This window comes from Colletotrichum siamense, assembly GCF_013390195.1.
Source record: "Colletotrichum siamense strain Cg363 chromosome Unknown KSG_Cg363_contig04, whole genome shotgun sequence".
NCBI classification, from domain to species: Eukaryota; Fungi; Ascomycota; class Sordariomycetes; order Glomerellales; family Glomerellaceae; genus Colletotrichum; species Colletotrichum siamense.
Window position 1 is genome coordinate 1,142,657 of NW_023501017.1, and position 19,873 is coordinate 1,162,529.

Below are 19,873 nucleotides of genomic sequence, written 5' to 3' on the forward strand. Positions count from 1 at the left end.
GCAATACTCGTAGAAAAGCGATTCTTCGTATTCACTAAATTTTTGCAAGCAAGAACCGCTTCTCGTGTCCCAGATTGTGATTTCGCCGTTGGTAGAACCTAGCGCGAGTTGTTGGTTGTCCTCAGAGAAGCCGATGGAAGACACGTCCCCATGGTAAATTCCTGCCATCGGCAGATCGTATCTGGTTACGTCGTCCCAGACCATAGTGTGCTTGGTGCCTGAGAAACACACCGCAAATTGATCTTCGTTATTGTAGTAAATGTGACGGTCCATATGCCAAGGATCAGTGTTGTCAGGCACCCCTTCGTTGGGCTTTGGTGTTTCCCACACTTTGATGGTACCGTCGGACGATGCGGAAATAATTTGTCGGGCATCTGGAGAGAAGGCCATTGATGTGATTGCCGGATGCCTGCCAACCTTCCCTGTAAGAGCGCCTGTCGTCATGCTCCAAACCCAGATATTTTCACCCAAGCTCGCTGCCAAAAGCTCTTTACGACCTGAAAAAGCCATGATCATGGCCTTTTGCTTCAACGTCCATATTAACTTGGTCGTTTCTAGTTCCCAAATTCTCACGATACCTGCCATGTGCACAGCGACCCACTGGCCGTCATTAGACATAACATGCGTTCCCTTTTCCCCTCTATCTTTTTTTTCGCAGTTGTGGAGGCCTACCTTTGGTTGCACCTTTTTAACTGCCGTATGATTCTGACGGGGAAATATGTGAGGGTCACGTGAGTCTGGTGGTCCAATTTGATCGGTGAAGTTTTCCCAATCCCGGGTGAACGCATACCAGATCCTAACTCCGCTTCCACTGCAGGCTGAAGCAAGCCAATGGCCGGATGAACTCGAAGTAACGTGGAAAGTGTTGTCGTTGAGCGTGTGAGAGCGAATTTCTGCACCAATTTTCTGAACAGGTTGGCGTTTTTGGTGCTCACGAGCACGTATATCTACACCGCTGTCCGGGGGAAACGATGTCGTCTTGCAGAAAGCAGTTACTTCGCAGTCGGAGATGGCATTGCCAGTCGCTCTGTCCCAAACGCGGACCGTTCCATCACACCATCGGGCAATGAACAATTTACTATCGGATGAGAACATGACTGAGCAACACTCACTGCGGCGATCATCCATATGCCACCGACTGCTTTCTGTTCGAACACAACTGCCGTCATTTGCGTTCCAGAGCTTCACGAGGCCGGATGAATCACCAGAAACAAGCCATTGCCCGTCGGGCGAGAAGGCTACGCTTCCGACGCTGTATCTGTGATCTTCTAGTGTCTGCAGACACGAACTCCAAGTGGATCCCACACCTAGTATTGCCGTGGCCCATTCGGAAACCTCATTCTGGAACAGACGTTTCACAGTGCTTTGTCGAGGGCTGAAGACTAGGGCTGAAGCATACAACTGTAACGGGAAGTCTTTAAGCATTAATTTATGATGGAGCAGAAATCGGTTCGCATCGTTGATGAATTTTGACAGATCTTGCTCCGCTTGGCTACCACTTCCGTCCTAAGCTGCTGTTAGCTACTGAGCATGAAATCCCTACTAAGGTAGGAAAGAATAATTTGCCTACAACTAGTGTTTGAAGATTTTGTATGGCTTGCACAGCTTGCGGCATACGATGAAGAAGGCTCAGGGCCTCTACCCAATAGAGAAACTTGTCATTGAGGAAGCTCTGAATCTTGCCAATGACATCGGGATTCATCAAGGACGACGGTGGAGTTGATATTTCCCTTTCGGTGCCAGCCCAATCAACCAAATGGTCAACCCAGTAGGCGCAGCAGTAATGCAAAGTAGATATGGGATCTGCGGTTGGGCGGTTGATATCTGCGCAAGAGACGTCAGGTGCTTTCAAGTCATAAATATCGCGTTTGAGATGTTTTGAACAGCTCAAGGCGTCCAGAGAATTCCAAAACATGGAGTAATGCCGCTCCGCAACATTGGGAAGTTTCGAGGTACCGCTGTGCAGGAATTCCACAGCTGACTGATGAACAAAGTAGATGGTGTCTTCTTGTATGTTCAGGAAGGAGCCGCAGCACTCGATGACGGTTTTCAATTCCTCTGGCTCCAAGTCTTGGTACAGCGACAAGGTGATGGTGTGGAAGAGCTCCCGAAATGTAATAGGGCGTTTCGCCACTGATGCAACGGCCAGAATCTCCATACACAACATTGATTCCTCTGAATCCTCGGAATCGAATATGTTCTCAATCATCCGGGCGTAAAGATCATCAAGACCTGACGGAGATCGGTTGAGAATGCTGTTAACCTTGCGTCGGCTTTTTGCTCTGCTGCCAGAAAGCTCCTGACAGACCAAAGCGACCCAGAGGAACGTGCTGTCAGAGTTATGAATGAGGTGATCTCGAACGAGGCAACAAAGATCGGCGTTGTCCTTGTAGGGCTTAATCTGGGCGAGATCTTCCATCTTTTGATCAATGTAGCTTTGTACAGCATCGGAGACACTATTTGCGTTCAGCTCCAGAGAAATAGTCACTGCGTGATCTTCTTGCCTCCCAAGCTCCATCTGGATATCCGGCCAGTTACGACTAGACAGTACCAACTTCGCGCGATAATGAGCCGATATCTTGCACAGAAATCTCAGAAGCCTTTTGCGATCTTCCAAGTCCGTACATTCATCGAGGGCATCCACAATGACCAAGACTTCGCCCAGATAATCATCCCGCAGCATGGACTCAAGTATCTTGCACAAGTACTGCCACGCGTTGTAGCCTTCAAAGGTCGCTTCGAATTTGCTGTCATATTCGTCGCGAACATGCGAAATGAGTTTCGGGTACTGTCGCACTAGGTGAAGAATGAGTCCGCGTAAAACGGCATTGGCAGTCCTCAGTCTCTCCTCACTGGCTTGGCAGAAAAAGTAGCACAATTTGTTACTGTTCTCAAGCTCTTCGATGAGACCGCACAAAAGCATCGTTTTCCCCTTGCCTGGATGACCCTTGATCCATAGTCGACGGCTCTGCGTGCTGTTACGCCACTGCTTGAACTGGGAATTGTCGATGATCCAACGATATGAGTTTCGGAGAAGTCTGCCCTTTTTCCCTAATATATGTTCCTTATCGACAAAAGAGTCTGTTCGAGAAAGTGCTCTTAGGCACTTTTGATCCTTCTCATCTTTGATACGAGCCTCTTGCTCTTGCCCTTGATGCCGTATGTCGTTTCGCAACTGAGACACGGAGATGTAGAGTTTGGGGTCTAAAACCAGTTTGCCTTAGCAAAGCCGCGAGATCACGAGGCATCTATCATATGGATGACAATTTGAATCGCTCACCGGACTCATATTTAAGTAGTCTACCGCGGGAAATGAATTGGACTACTTACCAATTATAACTTTACTCTCCCTTTTGACCTGCATAGGAGATACTATCGATAAAAGCTCCTTCGCAAATGCTGCAGCTGTTGTCGCAGAATATTCTTGCCATCTTTTGTTCTTGTGCGCATCCGAGTAGTCGCAAATACCACGGATCACCAGACAGGGAAACTCTTGCATCAGTCCTGCAGCCTCCATCTCGAAGCACAGCACCCCGAGTTCCTTTCTCAGACGATCTCGAGTCTTTCCATGCTTGATGACTTGATTTCCTGAGGCGATGTTTCCGTAGTGGACCACTGGATCAGTGTCATCTCGATCCTCCCGCTGTATCGTCTGCGTGGGGTCACAGGCATCACAGTTAGAGTCGGCATTGACATGATCGTACTCTGCCTGAAATAAGCTGTCGTTTGACTCGCCCTGATAAGTGAATTTCTGTCTGATCCTCGGTTTTGTTATTTTTTCCGCTGCCTCAGACAAGGAATGGGGAATGCCACTTTCGCCGAGTAATTGACGAGCCTTAAGACGGTTTAAGGCCGCAAGCAGCACGTTAGGCGGAGAATTAAGCGACTCAGTTCTCTCAAACTCGTGCTGTGTTGTTTTTCCCCGATCATACTGAATGACACCTCCACTGGTACCGGTAGGCTTGCTGACGACGACATCGCCAAGTCGAATGTCGTTATCTAAAGACGGTGCTCCACCTCCAATCCCAACCAGTAGACCGAATCGAATCGATTCGAAAGTCCGGAGCATATCTTTGGCGACTGTGGCAGCGGGGGTTGTCCCATAAATCCCATCTGGGAGACATGCGATGACCACGTTATGGCCCCGCATCGAGCCTAGGATGTAGCTGTTGTGGTCGGCATTATCTTGCTCGATTTGGATGTCGTAAATCTTGTCCAGCATCAGATTGGCAGCCGCCATCTCCAATGGGAGGGCACAGATCCATCCGACAGTGTAGGCATCTTTGTCTTCGATTTCGCTGGTCCCAGCTCCGCTTACAGACGCGGAGTCACTACCCGCGAAGTCCATTCTGGGTGAAGTTCATGTCAGCGTGGACTCCTGCCAGGTTTCCCCTGATCCGCTGGAGCTCACCCTACTAAGGCCTTGGAATGTTTACTGGCGTCGAGGTCAAGGCGATTCCCGGAAAATTAGCGTTTTGCCGGAAACCATGTAGCTGTTAGAGTGGTAATGATGAAGTTGTCGTAATTCGTGCTGCTATGAGGGTGATAAAACGAAGAGGATTGAGAATCTTCGGAGCGGGGAAAAAGGAAGGGCTTGAGATGAGAAGGCAGATCAGGCTGTGGTAAACACTGCAGAGATGACCGGGTACGCCATCCTCCAATGAAGGCGCACAATGTGTCCATCAACAATGGTAATATGATATCTCCGCACGCAACAATCTTCATTGGCGGGAATAAGTGCGGTGTTTAACATATGCTCAATATGTGCAGGTATCCAATTCAGAAATGCTTCTCCTCAGCCAGACGAACGCTTGCCAAACTGGTACTATCTCTTTCGGTCCCAAAACGTCACAGCTGACATACATGGAACATTCTACGCATATTCACATCAAACCAGCGTCGAGGCACTTCGCGCGGCAGCAGGCAAAGGTTGTCATCTGTGCGCCCTACTGCTCGACAACTTCAAGCACAGCATCTTCGGTGACCGCAATAGACCACCTCGGATCCTCCCCGAAAGTGCAGTAGAGATCCGATGGTACCCTGACGTTGAATACGGCACTGGGAATGAGAGAGCGACGTATCATTGCTTAGCCGCTTTTCTTCTCTCGATTTCCAAGTCCCGTTCCACTTTACGAAGTATGAAGGTCGGGCCCTCCTCGTCCTACAGTTCGCATCATCCCCTCTTTGAAGCTGACAACAGACCGCAGACAAGATGAGCTCTATTTTATCAACAAAGGCAATAGATTGCTCGTGGACAACCGGCTCGGACGACAATTTTCGGCTTGCGGCTTCGTGGATAAAGCGGTGCCTTGCGACCCATACATCATGCAATCTGATCACGAATCCTTTGGCGCCGCTTCCGACATGTGTTGTGGACGTTATGGCGAACAACTGTCCATCCGGACTCTGCCTTGTTGATGGTGCTGGACACCTGCGCCCATACATCACTCTGAGTCATTGTTGGGGCAAGTCAACGATTATCACGACGAAGAAGGCTACCATTGACCAGAGAAGGCAATGTGTCTTCCTCGAAGACTTATCTCAGACCTTTCGCGATGCTGTTATTACTTCAAGAGCATTGGATGTCCGGTATTTTTGGATAGACTCGCTTTGTAAGTCTAATATCCATGCGAGCAAGGCAGCCCCCACTGATGCAAGTCCGCTTAGGTATCATCCAAGACTCGACAGATGACTGGGAGTCTGAGGCAAAACGTATGTGCCAGTACTACACCAACTCCCTCATGACCATATCGGGAGTGAGTTCGGCTGGTGGCGAGGGTGGCCTGTTCGCTGCACGACACCCTGGCCTCACGTCTCCAATACCGATAGAGGTCGCCTTCCCTCAAGGTGAAAGAATGAAAGGATTTGTACATGCACTGTACTTTCCTGACCCGGCACGTGACATCTGGGGCGATCATAAGCCTCCGCTGTGGACACGAGCGTGGGTCGTTCAGGAGCGTGTTCTATCCCCCAGACTACTTTTGTTCTCGTCGACCCAGATGAGCTGGCAGTGCCAAGAAGAAATTGCATCAGAAAACATCCCAGAAGGTCGCCCGTTGGAAAGTAGCGAGCAAGACGCTGATATGCGGTGGTCAATCACTGGGTGGCAGCGTGAGCAGTCCACATCTCAGAAGTATGAAGATCTTTACGCGTCGCCCATTGCATCGCACAGACTTTATCACGGGTGGTATGAGATCGTGAGTGAGTACACGCACTGCAACTTGACCATGCCCTCCGACATTTTCCACGCCGTTGCTGGGATAGCGCAGGCGCTTCAGTACGCATTGAAAGACGACTACATGTCAGGACTGTGGAAAAGAGACATTCACCGAGGCCTTGTGTGGGTGGTGTCGGAAGGGGTAAAGAGCCAGACGGCGCTTAGGTCCTATCGTGCGCCGTCTTGGTCGTGGGGCTCTTTACCCGGGGCTTGTAGGTTCGTGCTGTCAAATGCCCCTAGGGAGTTCATCGACACGACGTGACTAGATATCCTCGGCTTCGGCAAGTTAGGCCCCAACGAACCACGGCCTGCGCTGAGGGTGAAAGGCAGGCTGCGGAAGGCATATTATATGCCTTATGTTGAGTATGATTTCCAAAAGCACTTCCCAACAAAGATTAAGCGGGGCGATGACCTCGCTGACGCAGAGACTGGTGAGTCTCTGGGGGCAGTGACGATCGACAACAATGAAGTCTCCCTTCTCGTTGAGATCTGGTGTTTGCCCGTCTGTCTTGTTAAGTCCAACGTACCAGGGCACGTCCGCAAGCGAACAGCTGCAGGATACGCGGAATACCTCTGTCTTGGGAAACATCGCAACATGAAGTCGGCTCCTGTTTGGATTGAAGGACTGGCCTTGCAGTGTCTCGATACGCAGCAGCAGATCTACATGAGGGTTGGAAAATGGCGATGCGAAGACCTGAAGTTATTTCGGCGGCAACAGTGCCACACCATATTCATAGTATAGATGCCATAGAGGCAGTTAGCAAGTTGATGCTTTCCCCTGTCGTGGGTTGAGATTGACATGGACAGAAAGATTGGATGACAATGCGAAAACCCCAGAAAACTACCTTACGTAACTGCGCCAAACCTTCTCAATCGAGTGTTTAATTTTAGTGTAGTAGGAAGTGCACACAAGCCCAAAGAGGATACGCCCGGTATTTAGCACTAATATTAGAGGCATTGTACTGCTAGGCTCTCGGGTGTCAAAGTCAGTCCCGGAAGCACAAGTGGGGCCGCAATCGGACCCGGTCACTGGGCGCTAAGGGCCGAAAAGCGCCCTTTCCCCAACCGCATGTTTGCAGCACCTTTGCAAGCTATTTCGCTCATTAGGGGAGATCAAAAGACGCCGAACAAATCCAGATTAAAACAATCTCCAGAACCAAAATCATTGACGTAATGATTGCTTCCTTATCAGACAATGCCCACTACTGGCCGAAATCCAATGCATGATGCCGGAGGCCGACAACAATCGCAACCACTCACAAGCGTGTTTTTGGAGGCCAGCGAAGCCAAGCGCATGTCTTGCGACAGGTTTTCGCCTTTCATTCACGGGGGCTATGTAAAACGCAGAGTTTTTGCGGCAAGCTGCTGGAGGACACATTTCACTGGCGGCCCTGTGGCGTGGCATTTTGTTGTGACCAATTGGCAGCGGTTCGGCTCCAAGTTGAGTACATAAAGCACCAGAACTCATACTATCCATCAACTGTTGGCACAACCTCAGTTTCTCAGCTTCAACTCACACTCGTGTCACCGAAATGGCCACCCTCGAGCATCTCAAGCGCGCTCTAAGGGAACCCCCCAAGTCTAACGATGCACTCGCCAGCCAACCTTTATCTAATGAGGAATACAGCATGAGTTTCAACCTCTTCAAAGAAGGCTCAAACGCATACGATGGCTTCATTCTGTCTCAGCTTACACAAGTCCTTACTCCAATCTTTAAAGCACGCCTCCGCGTCTCTGTGCTGGAGATCGGACCAGGTCCAAAGAGCGTACTCGGACACCTGCCTTTGAAAATGAGGCATCAGATCACAAGTTTTTCTGCACTTGAGCCGAATGGACTATTTGCTTCGCGGCTAGAAGAGTGGCTCGAGTCGGCGGACGATAAAGGGCTGCCGCTGCCCTCCCTAGAGAGTCGACCGGACGTGAGGTGGATTCCTTTCGATCCGAACAGCTCCAAGGAGACCTTTTACGATGAGAAGTTCGATGTGATTCTCTTCTGTCATAGCATGTACGGCATACATCACAAACACGACTATCTCCGGGCCGCCCTAGACCTGCTCGTGGACCACCCAGTAAACGGCACGGTAATCGTCTTCCACAGAGATGGTCCACTTCACCTAGACGGCCTCATACCTCACCAAGTTTCACCTTTCCCCACAGGGATTGTTCGAGTGGAAAACACCAATGAATCGCTGGACCACTTCACCTCATTCATCGCAGGCTACGTGCCAGAAACCACCGCTATCCAACTCGAATGGCGCAATGTCTGCCGCTCCCTGGGCCGACGCGACGAGGGACATCTCATCTTCGCCGCGCCGGAGGTCATGATGGCTTTCACGCGACATTCAACAGCACTACCGGAGCTCACTTCGAGGGTTCCGGTTGCAGACGGGGAGATGCAGGTTAAGAACCGGGAAGCACGTCTACATCGCCCGGCCGCAGGCATCAGACCTACCAAGATTCAGCATGTGCAGGAGTGTGTCAGATGGGTTTTGGAACACCGCATGGCGTTGACTGTTGTGGGTGGTGGGCATAGCGGTCATTGTCAGTGGCCAAATGTCGTTGCAATCGATATGAGCGCCTTCAAGGAAGTGCATGTCCTGACTGACGCGAAGGTTGGAGGTCTAGTCGTCGCCGGAGCCGGCTGCAAGACAGGCGACATCATAGCAAAGGCCATGGAAGAGGGCCTCACCGTGCCTCTAGGCTCTAGACCCAGTGTAGGGGCAGGTCTATGGCTTCAAGGTGGTATCGGTCATCTAGCCCGCAATCACGGACTCACATGCGACGCCATCGTGGGAGCTAGTCTCGTCAGCGTCGACTCCGGACAGATCATATGCATCGGCCACGTACCTCCCAACCATCAACCCGCCGGCGCCATACGTCCAGAAAACGAAGACGACCTACTCTGGGGCATAAAAGGGGCAGGAACCAACTTTGGCATTGTCATCAGCGTCGTGTTCACTGCGCAGCCTGCTCTATTCTTCTCAGTTCGGAAATGGATCATCCCCATGAGCGACGGCGACGAAGCGCACCGTAAGCTTGGCGATTTTGATCGAGCTGTGATCAGCAAGCTTCCCAGGGGCAGTTCAGCAGACGCTTATCTGTACTGGGACGCTGGAGAACTCCATCTCGGCGTAACCATGTACGAAGCTACAACCGCCAAGCCAGCACTAGGACCACCTCCACCTGTCGCTTCGCCAATCGCCAGAGCTCTGGAGGCAGAGTACAACTTCAGAATCGTGGACAGTATCGGCCTTTTTGATACTGAGATGTACATGTCGACGATGCACGGCGGACATGCCGGTGGCAAGACGTCCTCGTTCAAACGATGCATCTTTCTCAAAGACATCGGGGAAGCCAGTATTGCCAGCGCACTCATCGCAGCCGTTGAAACCCGCCCTTCACCGCTATGCTACCTCCATCTCCTCCACGGCGGCGGTGCCGTTAGAGATATACCGGAGACAGCCTCGGCGTTCGGTTGCCGGGACTGGAACTTTGCCTGCGTGATAACCGGCGTCTGGCCGCGTGAACAGGATGGAACTGGCCTTGCGCGGACTGTCGTGGAGTGGGTGTACTCAGTCGCCGCGACGTTACTGCCAGTGAGCACTGGGATCTACGGCGCTGATCTCGGGCCAGATCCACGAGACGCCGCACTCGCAGCCAAAGCATTCGGACCGAACCTCGGCCGTCTTGCTAGACTCAAACGCACCGCGGATCCGCGGAATGTCCTCGCATATGCCTGTCCGCTTCCAACGAAGCCGATGGAGCCGGACCTTATCATCCTTGTGACGGGAGACAGCTGCGTGGGCAAGGACTACTGCGCTGAAATCTGGACAGACCTCTTCAACAGAAACGGAAAGACGGCGCGTGTTGTTAGCATCAGTGACGCCATCAAGCGTGTATACGCAACAGCTACTGGCGCAGACTTGGAGCGCTTGCTTCACGAGCGGAAGTATAAGGAGAAGCATCGACCGGCTCTGACAGCTTTCTTCCAGGACCGTGTGCAAGAACGGCCTCGGACTCTGGAGGAGCACTTTCTGGATGTGGTTTACGGCGCTGCTGGTGTTGATGTACTTTCCATCACGGGTATGAGAGACGAGGCGCCCGTTGCGGACCTGAGTCACCTTGTGCCGGATAGTAGGCTCATTGATGTCCGTGTCAATGCCAGCGGGGAGACCAGACGACTTCGAAGAGGATTGCTCAATGGCAGAGAAGGATGTAACGGCAATTCGGCCACGTCGAACGCGGAGTACAGCCCCAGCATGGAGTTCCACAACGACGTCGAAGGAAACGAAGCACTGACTGACTTTGCTTCAAAGCGATTGCTTCCCCTTGTCCATGACGACTTGAAAAAGCTAGTCGACATGATCCGCATAATCCCTGACTTTCCTCGTCGAGGCATCGACTTCCGTCACGTACTTGACATCGCCCAGAAGCCAGGCGGGTTGGCTCTCAGTGCTTCGCTACTTCAATCTCACTTCACCGGCGATTGGGACAAAGTAGATGCAATCGTATGCTGCGAAACAGGCGGCTTCATCTTTGCGTCCGCGTTGGCGATGCAACTTGTTAAACCGCTGGTTCCGGTCCGAGAAGCCGGCAAGCTGCCCCCATCTGTATTTTCTGTGACCAAGCCTGCGTCGCATATCTCTTCGGGGGTTAACGGAGTACATGAGAGACGGATCGAGATGGATCGCGACGTGCTGCGGAGGGGAGCGTCGGTTGTGGTGGTGGATGATGTGTTTGCGTCTGGAGAGACGATGCGTGCGATACTGGAGCTGTTGAAGCAAGCCGGTGTTGGCATGGAGCAAGTTAGGGTGATGGTTTTCGCTGAGTTCCCTCTTCATCGTGGAAGAGCATTGCTCCGAAGTCGTGGATTCGGGCGAGTCAATGTTCAAAGTCTTTTAGTTTTTGGAGGTGCCTGAGGTCAGAAAAAGAGGAAGAGTAGTTGTAAACCAGCTGACCGGAAAAGAACTAGAAGAAACTCTCAGGATTTAGGAAGGAAGTGACGGTCCTGACAGATGTGAGGTGAAGTCAATGTCGGCGCCCCCCACTTGGAATGCGGCCCCACACCGAACCCGCACCGAGCCCGGACCCCGATGCGGCTGGGCAGGTGTGTGCCATGGCCAATGGCGCCCTCGAACGCGGACAAAGAGGGATGATTTGCAATCGGTGGAAGGATGGGGATTCAATATCCTGTGCGGTGAGCAAGACAATATCGGTGACATACTGATCCCAGTGTTTGGCCTGCACAAGGTGGTATTGATTTGCACTTCGATAATTCCTGTGGTTCTCACAGCCATTGGAACCGCATAAGTGGGCAGCGAACCAAAGTGCAATCCTCCAGCTCCGAAGACCAGTGGCTGGTTGTGGATTGTGCAGTGGCTGCTTACATGCCGATCTCCAGTGAGATGACGACTGCCGACCCAGGAAGGCGACATCCGGAATGTGACATCACCGCCGTTTCCTCCTGTTCTTGGCGGCTCGCGTCAACGGACATGGAAGTCTTCGACATGAATGAGAATTTACTGAAAATTTGATTGCAATACGGGATATCAATATCAACGCCTTTTCCAATCCCCGTGACTCGCTGATATATCCCATAGATGAACCCAAAATCCCCCTAACAAAGCGGTATCATAGAAAGCAAACGTAGCTAACCCCAAAACCTAAAACACCGTGATTCCGTAGAACGTACAATTACATTCTCATCACTGATTCATCACCGCCCCGCCTGCACGTAGTCTGCAGGGTTATACTGATACGCCTGATACGCCGTCGGGCCTTTCACTCTATGCTGCGACGCATCCGCCACCTTGATCGGATCGCGGCGGTGCTCCTCCTGCGTCTCCGCGTGCGTAGCCAGCTCGGACGAGAAGCCCTTGTGATCCAACCCGGGGCTCGCGTAGCCCCCGCTGCCGTCGGAGCTCATGCTCGTCGGGCGGCTGCTCTGCTGGCTCGGGCTCGGCTGGCCCTGCGACCAGCGCCACGAGTTCGGGTCCGGGGACAGCTGCGAGCTCTGCTGCGACATGGAGTTGCGGTCGTACTGCGGCGGGGAGCCGGAGCCCTGCGGCTGCGGCGACGGCGGGTAGAGCGTCTTGTTCTCGGGCGGGTGGTAGAAGTTCCCCGGCAGCTCGGCGATGAAGGAGGTGTGGCCCGGCGCGGTGTGTTGCTGGTTTTGCGGGGAGCTGGGTAGCTCCATGGGTTGTTGGTGTTGTTGTTGCTGGTACTGCGGCGCGTAGTTGCCTTGCGAGCCGGGGCGGCCCATGCTGGCCATGGAGACGGGGCGGGGCACCTGGTAGCGCGGGGAGGAGACGGACTCGGGGCGGGGGCTGCCGTTGGGGCGCTGGGGCGGGAAGGTCGGGGATCGCGCGCCGCTGATGCCGGTGCTCGTCCTGTCGGCGGGATTGATGGTCTTGAGCTTGCCGTCCTCGATCATGGCCTGCAGCACGCCGGCGTCGAGGAGCTCGGCCTTCTTGATGATGCGCGAGACCATCTCCTTGCTGGCGGCCTTGAGCTGGGTGCGCACGAAGCTGGTCATGGTGACGTTGCAGCGGATCTCGATATCTTCACGAAGATACAGGCCGTCGACGGGGACGCCGAGGCCGGCCATGCCAATCTCGGGTTGGTGCGGGGCCTCGACGCCGGGCTGGTTGCCGTCGATGCGGTACTTGATGCGGATGTCGATGTTCATGGGGGCGTAGGTGTGCGTCTGCAGGCCCCAGGGCATGTCGTGGAAGCAGCCGTTGAAGGAGATCTTGCCGGAGCCCATCTTGCCGATTCCGGGGATGAACTGGACGCGCTCGGTGATCTCGTACCAGGTGGAGTAGTACTCGTCGGCGGCGGCGTCGCGGGGCGCCTTGATGGGCTTGTGGTCGAGGACGAGGGGGTTGAGGGTGATGACCTCGGAGTGGGAGTGGAGGATGTCGATGGCGAGCTGGCGGGGGATGAAGCCCGGGATGGGGGTGATGGTCGTGTAGACCTCCTTCTTGCGCAGCATCGTGACGGTTCGCTGGGCGCAGAGCGCTTTCCTCCTCTCTTTCGTTGGGTTGGTCTGGGGGGTCGGTTCGCGGCAACGGTGATGCTGGGGTTCGGAGGCGTCAATGGCCGGCCGTCGTTTGTGTGTCGAGAATCGTCGTTGGTGGTGTTGGTGTAGGATCGCAAGTCTGTTGGAGGAGAAATGCGCCAGACATGAAAGAAAGATGTTGGAGGTAAGATAGGTAGGGTATTCTGTCTGCTGACGGAGGTGCCGCTGATGATTAGGCATTTGATCGCGGCCAAGGATGCCACAGCCCCCCGGGCCGGGACCTCTCCATTGTGCTAGGTTGGCATGGTTGGTTTAGCTCTCGGCCTGGAGCTAAGGCGGAGGGTAGAAAGCATGGGCATCTGCAATCCAGCGAAACACAGACAAACGCCACACACCTCTAGACAGGCGCAAAAAGATGCGCAGACTCTCTGAGAGGGGAGGGGCGGCGCAGGGCAGGGCGAGCGGTGCAGGGAGGCGTCGTTGGTGGGGGGTGGCAGGGTTCGGGGTTTCTTCCAGCAAGCAGGTGAAGAGGGAGGCACCGTCCGGTCTCACGTCATCTGGCGCACGGGTGCAGATGATCCGTCTCCGGTTTTGCGGTCTCAGAGGGGCAGCTCGTAGGGATTTCACTGTTTGCCTGCAAATTTAGCGGACAGAACCCTCTGAAGGATCCGTTTGTCAGTGTTGTAGGTTCGCTAAGCCAAGGCCAGCCCAGGCCGAAGGATCACTAGAGCTTCTCTTGTGTGTACGACTGGCCAATGAGAAGCCGTTAATGTCGTCCGGACTGTGAGCGTTCCGGCGCAGGAGCCACACAATGAGGTGCACAAGCCACGAGTTGTGCACCATGCCAGCTGGCTATCCGTGTTTATGCATGTTTATCCCATCTTATCCACGTTTATCCATGTTTGTTCCTTATCCATGGATGTTTTTCATGGATGTTTTTTTTCATGTGTCTCTCCTGTCAAAGTCATCCCTCGGTGGATTCAACACTCATCAATGTCACTCAGCCCGACAAAACAGGGTCCTCCGAGACACCCCAAGAGCTGACGACCGGGGTCATTGTTGGAACGAGGAGCTTGGTTGCTTGGTTGGGGTGCCATTGTCACCTCTTGTCCCTGCTTCCACCTCATTGCCAACACCCAAAAGACCACCGCCGTTGACGGCATTCCCACCCCGTCTCCGCCGCAAATCTTCAGCTCGCCCCCTGATCTTCCGTGATCTCCAGCTGCTCTGCGGCTTGGGCGTCCCCGCTTCGGGGGTTTGAGACGGCGGCCAGTCCGGACACGACCCAGATCTTCATTTTTTCTTTTGAGTCTTTTTCTTTCCAAGGCCCCAACGTCTCCGGCACCGATGTTAGGAGGCGCCCCCGTTCCAACCATCGCGGGGCGCCGTTCCCACGCCGCAACGCCCCGCGACGCCTCAAGGTTTGGGCCGTTGAACTTTGGTCTTGGCTGTGGTGGTTTCCCCTTTCACCCTTCTTTCTCGCTCCAGATGCGTTGAATGTGAACGGTCAGGTTTGACGCTTCCTCGCAACCAGATCGCTGGAAAGCTCGGCTGTCTTGGAAGAAATGTCTTGACTCACCTTTTCCGGGCTAAATCGCCCAACGCCCGCAACCGCCGCGTTGCTTCTTTTGACGTGTGTCGCACCGGAGAGTGCCACGAAAGGACTTCCGATGCCGATCATCCATCTCTCACCGACGTCCGGCGACGCCAAGCCGTCCGGGCCAGCTCCTTCGTGTCGCCGGACTGTTCAAGCCGGATATCACGTTCCTCCTACGGTATCGGTGAGGGAATATCTAGAAGACAGCTTCCATTTGACTTTTTTTCTTGGTTTTTGAGCGCCGCCGCATCATGTGCCGGTAATCCGCCAGCTGACAAAGACGAGACATCAATATCCGTCCAACCCTCACAGTCGCATCGCAGCGGAGCTCCAATCGTCAACCTGCCATTTACTATGCAGACTGCAGAGGTACCCCGTTCAGGCAGCTGCATGCGATATCTTGCATCTTGCCGTTGACATCAACCAGCCATCACGACCGAACTATCCGCGGCAGATTTCATCTCGCAGGATGCTGGCCCATTCGGCCGAGGTCAAACCCCGTGCCCCCCAAACTCCGAACCCCAATTCTCCAAAATCCAGTCTGGGAGTGTCAACGCCAAGCACGTCCCTGTCGCTCAATCGCTCAATACCCACATGGACCTGTCTCAAAAGACGCAGCTCGCTCAATTGCCCATGTGGCTGACTCGACCGAGGCATGCTGTGCTGTTTCACACCCTCATCCCTTGGGATCCAGCTGCAGAGCAACCTGAACAAGCTCCAGCTCCGAACCGTAGGGTCGCGACGGGTGCGTGGTGTTGAAGGTGGGTTCCCGGCCAGGGCACCGGTCTGCCCGCCAACGAGATCGGAAGCATTCACGATCCGGATCTTTCTGCGATCCTTTTGGTCAATTGTCACCGCTCTCGCTGCTGCACGGAGGAAACAGAAATTGCGCCCTATGGCATTTTGCGGATTGTAAGCTGTTGACGCGTTCTAAGGCTGTCCCGGGATTTTGACAGCCGAACACTGCGCCGCCTCTAGACGGCCGATGATGAGATGAAAGATTGAGTGTTGCTGCTCCCGTACTCTTCACCCGCTGAGCCACGGCAAGCTCAGCCTCGGGTGTCTAAGCTTCTGCGTTGCACAATGCTCAGGTCAATTATGTGATCAATTCATGCCCCAACAATAGCCCATCAACTCCAAAAGTCAAAAAAGTCCTTCTCATCAACCGACATGCACTGCCGTAGACTTTTAGCTTCACGCTCCGCGCCATTGAAGCGCAAAAGCGCCGGCGCCTGTTCCGAAACCCACGCGTCGCTTAACCACAAGCCAATCACCAAACCCAAGTTGCCATGAATAGATCATCTGACCTTTTCCGCGTACAAGACAGAATTCCGACATCTCGGAACTGACGTCCTCACTACTGCAAAACAGAGTTTATCACGACACCCGAATTAGCCAGGCCAGCCGCAAGCTTAGCGAGACGCTGTCACTGACCGACATCCCGTTCATCTCAACGCGACACGTTCGCAACGCGAACAACCACACGCAGCAGACCTCAGTTGCCGATCCCAGCTGCCGAAGACAAGCTGGCCCGTCTACGGCCTCCTTGGCGGACTCCACGACGGACACACCTTTCCATTGCAATCCAACCTCGCTGATTGGGCCATCTGGCGGTGCCCGGGGCACGTGGAGCCAATGTGGGAACTTGCCCTTCAATATTTTCTTAGTGCCCTTCTTCCCCAGGATTGCGGGGAGGGAATCTGGGGAATGCGGCGCGGGCGGATACGTGGATGACTTCGGCAAGTAATTCGCCTTCAAAGAACGAGTTGATGGATGTTGAAATTGTTCACGATGTTTTGTCTGCTGTAGAGATGAGGCTTTCAGAAAGGTCTGGGCATCGCTGATCTCCCGCGCGGAATCAGAAACAAGAGATCATCGCTCTTGCATCTCATCGCAGACGATGTCACCGCGAACCACAATTGGAGGAGAAGCGAACGCAGCAGCAGCAAACGCAACGACGCAGCATGGTGACAAATTCCTCAGTACTGCAACCCTTCAACGCAAAAACCTGCGTTCAATGCCGCAGGCAAAGCAAATCTGGCAGCTGCCACGCCTGCCTGCCTGCCCTCTCCCCCGGTCCGCGTCTGCAATCTATGTGATTTACCCCGCAGAGATATCCCATGTCCATTCCCACACACACTCATGGGTCCCCGGGGAGTGACGAGTTGGAGCGCGCGGAACAGCTTAGAGCTGCAGCTTTTTGCGTCCCCGGGGTGGAGCTTTATCTGGCTTTTGCGAGGGGGAGGGATCTTGGGGGTCGGCACTTATTCGGAGATGCTATTGATGTAACCTCTGCCCTGGGGATTGATGGGGGTCCTTGCTGGAGGTATTAAAATGGGGTATTGCCATCGTGAGTCAAAAGGGAGAGAGGGCGCTGGCTTTGTTGTCGAGTTCGAGAGGTTGCTTGCTTGGGTTTTGATAGCGACCTGGAAGTGCCCTTCCTTTTTGAGCACACACGGTGTCGCAGCTTCCGTCCTGACTCGACAACATCGTGACTTCCGTTTTATCCTCGGTTACTTCTGGCCGTGCTGTCGAATCCCAGCATTTACGCCAGACCGTTCAGTCGGCTTCACGGAGCATCCTAACGTGCCCTCGGCTTTTCATCATTGAGCCGGGCTGTTCGCCCAACTGAGATATTGTGACGACAACACCTTAGCCATCTTCAAGACAGCATCTCCATCATGTCCTCTACCGAGAAAGAAACGCCCAAGGGCACCCACGTGGAAGGCGCCGACGGCATCACTCAAGTCCCTCTCCACGATGGAACCATCTCCAGCGCAGCCGGAAAGGGCCAGGTTGCTACCGACAAGTGAGCATCACTCCTAGGTCCCCCAAGTAAACACGCGATACTGACGACTCACCACCAGGTACGGCAACCCCCTCATCGAGTTCGACCCCGTCGCAGAACGCAAGCTGCGCTGGAAGCTCGACCTCTACACCATCCCCACCGTCGCCCTGCTCTACCTCTTCTGCTTCATCGACCGCGCCAACATCGGTAAGCCAAGACTCCCCCTCTCACCCCCTCATCCCCATCCAACCTGACCACCAAAAGGAAACGCCAGAATCGCCGGCCTCGACAAGGACCTCAACCTCAAAGGCTACGACTACAACATCATCCTTTCCACCTTCTACATCTCCTACATCCTCTTCGAGATCCCCGCCACCGTCCTCTGCAAGTGGATTGGCCCCGGCTGGTTCCTCCCCGCCACCTCCCTCGCCTTCGGCATCGTCTCCATCGCCACCGCCTTCTGCGAGTCCCGCGCCGCCATCTGCGGCGTCCGCTTCCTTCTCGGCATCTTCGAGGCCGGCATGCTCCCCGGCATCGCCTACTACCTCTCCCGCTGGTACCAGCGTGCCGAGCTCACCTTCCGCCTGTCGCTGTACATGGTCATGGCCCCGCTGGCCGGCGCGTTCGGCGGGCTGCTGGCTTCCGCGATTCTGACACTAGACCACTTCGGCACCCTCCACCGCTGGCGCATGATCTTCGCCATCGAGGGCATCGTGACTATTGCCCTCTCCCTCATCTCCTTCTTCACCCTCACCGACCGGCCCGAGACCGCGCGCTGGCTGACGCAGGAGGAGAAGGACCTGTGCATCGCGCGCGTCAAGTCGGAGCGCGTGGGCACCACGGAGGTCATCGACGGCATCGACAAGAAGAAGCTGCTGCGCGGCATGCTCAACCCCGTCACGCTCGAGATCTCGCTCATCTTCCTGTTCAACAACATCACCGTGCAGGGCCTGGCGTTCTTCCTGCCCACGATCGTGAGCACCATCTACCCGACCTTCTCGACTGTCCAGAAGCAGCTGTACTCCGTGCCGCCCTACGCCGTGGGCGCGTTCTTTACGCTGGCGTTTCCTGGGCTGAGTTGGTATCTGGATCGCAGGCAGGTGTTGATCGGGTTGTCGGCGCCGATGGTTATGACGGGGTATATTATGTTTTTGGCGTCGAAGGTTGCGAAGATTCGGTATGCGGCGACGTTTTTGATTGCCAGGTAAGATCCTTTCCGAAACCGAGTCTAAACGAGCCCAGTACTCATCATCTCGTAGTTCCGCCATGGTCCTAGGCCCAATGTCCAACGCGCACATCAGCGCCAACGTCCTCAGCGACACAGCCCGAAGCAGTGCCATCGGCTTGAACGTCATGTGCGGCAACATCGGCGGCATCATCTCCACATGGTCGTACCTCCCATGGGACTCACCCGACTACCACATCGGCAACGGACTCAACTTGGCCGCGGCCAGCATGATCTTCATCGTCGCTTTCACGGCGTGGTTCTGGATGAAGTGGGACAACAAGCGCCGCGAGGACCGCAGCATCGAGGAGGAGCTGGCGGGCATGTCGGAGCAGGAGATTCAGGATCTGGATTGGAAGCACCCTGCATTTAGGTGGAGGACGTGAGGTGGTTCGTGGAGGGTCGCGTGAGATGGAGTCAATCACCATAGCCTCCGAGACTAAATGAACAGCACCGTTCCAGAGCATATTATTACGTCCCCATTGTGGTGGACTTCAATCCATTTATTATAATTGAGGCATGAACGAGCTGTTTCTGCAGATATGTCCGATAACACACCGAGTCCTTCTCATCCCACCAATTAAAAATGGTTTTGGTCGAGTTTTATTCCAAAGCCCCATGGACGAGGCACCATACGTCGTTCGCTTGGGGCCTCCCAGTTTTGGTGGCATGCGACACTTCCTGAGTGGCAGTGGTGAGAGATAGCTCTGGAATTCCCTAGTGAAGGTGTTAGCTTGCTTGAGCCGTGAGATAAGCGTGATCCTCACAAATCCCTGGATATCCTCGTCGTCTGAATCTGATCCTGGCTCCTGGTCAAGCACTCTTGACTTTGATGTGTGTCCGCGACTGGTTTCCCGAGGTGTTTGTTTTGCTACGGAACTTAGCTCATCGCCCGTTTCCAGAATTCTTGTGAAGAGCATATTGCACTTTTGGCTTTTAAGGGTTAGCTCATATCGTCGCCAAAGGCAGCTTTTAGCGTTTCGCTTTGCACTCACCATTGTACCTCGAGGCCTGTATTGCATAGG

The 19,873-nt window shown here is 54.1% G+C and overlaps 4 protein-coding genes across 4 annotated transcripts; 2 read left to right on the top strand and 2 right to left on the bottom strand.

The window, feature by feature from the left end:
* Nucleotides 1-1,506: 1,506 nt before the first annotated feature.
* Nucleotides 1,507-4,348, bottom strand: CGCS363_v006241 (Vegetative incompatibility protein HET-E-1; the record flags this gene model as incomplete). The annotated part of the gene is made up of 3 exons (XM_036638090.1): nt 1,507-1,511; nt 1,618-3,204; nt 3,331-4,348. 3 exons carry the CDS (start codon nt 4,346-4,348, stop codon nt 1,507-1,509), a joined length of 2,610 nt encoding a protein of 869 aa, XP_036496630.1.
* Nucleotides 4,349-5,380: 1,032 nt separating this feature from the next.
* Nucleotides 5,381-6,959, top strand: CGCS363_v006242 (uncharacterized protein; the record flags this gene model as incomplete). Its single annotated transcript, XM_036638091.1, has 3 exons — nt 5,381-5,612; nt 5,668-6,429; nt 6,484-6,959. 3 exons carry the CDS (start codon nt 5,381-5,383, stop codon nt 6,957-6,959), a joined length of 1,470 nt encoding a protein of 489 aa, XP_036496963.1.
* Nucleotides 6,960-11,933: 4,974 nt separating this feature from the next.
* Nucleotides 11,934-13,211, bottom strand: CGCS363_v006243 (uncharacterized protein; the record flags this gene model as incomplete). The annotated part of the gene is made up of 1 exon (XM_036638092.1): nt 11,934-13,211. The coding sequence occupies one exon, from the start codon at nt 13,209-13,211 to the stop codon at nt 11,934-11,936; it is 1,278 nt and encodes a 425-aa protein (XP_036496964.1).
* A 4,305-nt stretch (nt 13,212-17,516) lies between these two features.
* CGCS363_v006244 (putative transporter) lies at nt 17,517-19,234 on the top strand (the record flags this gene model as incomplete). Its single annotated transcript, XM_036638093.1, has 4 exons — nt 17,517-17,644; nt 17,703-17,830; nt 17,888-18,827; nt 18,883-19,234. The coding sequence occupies 4 exons, from the start codon at nt 17,517-17,519 to the stop codon at nt 19,232-19,234; spliced, it is 1,548 nt and encodes a 515-aa protein (XP_036496961.1).
* Nucleotides 19,235-19,873: the final 639 nt, after the last annotated feature.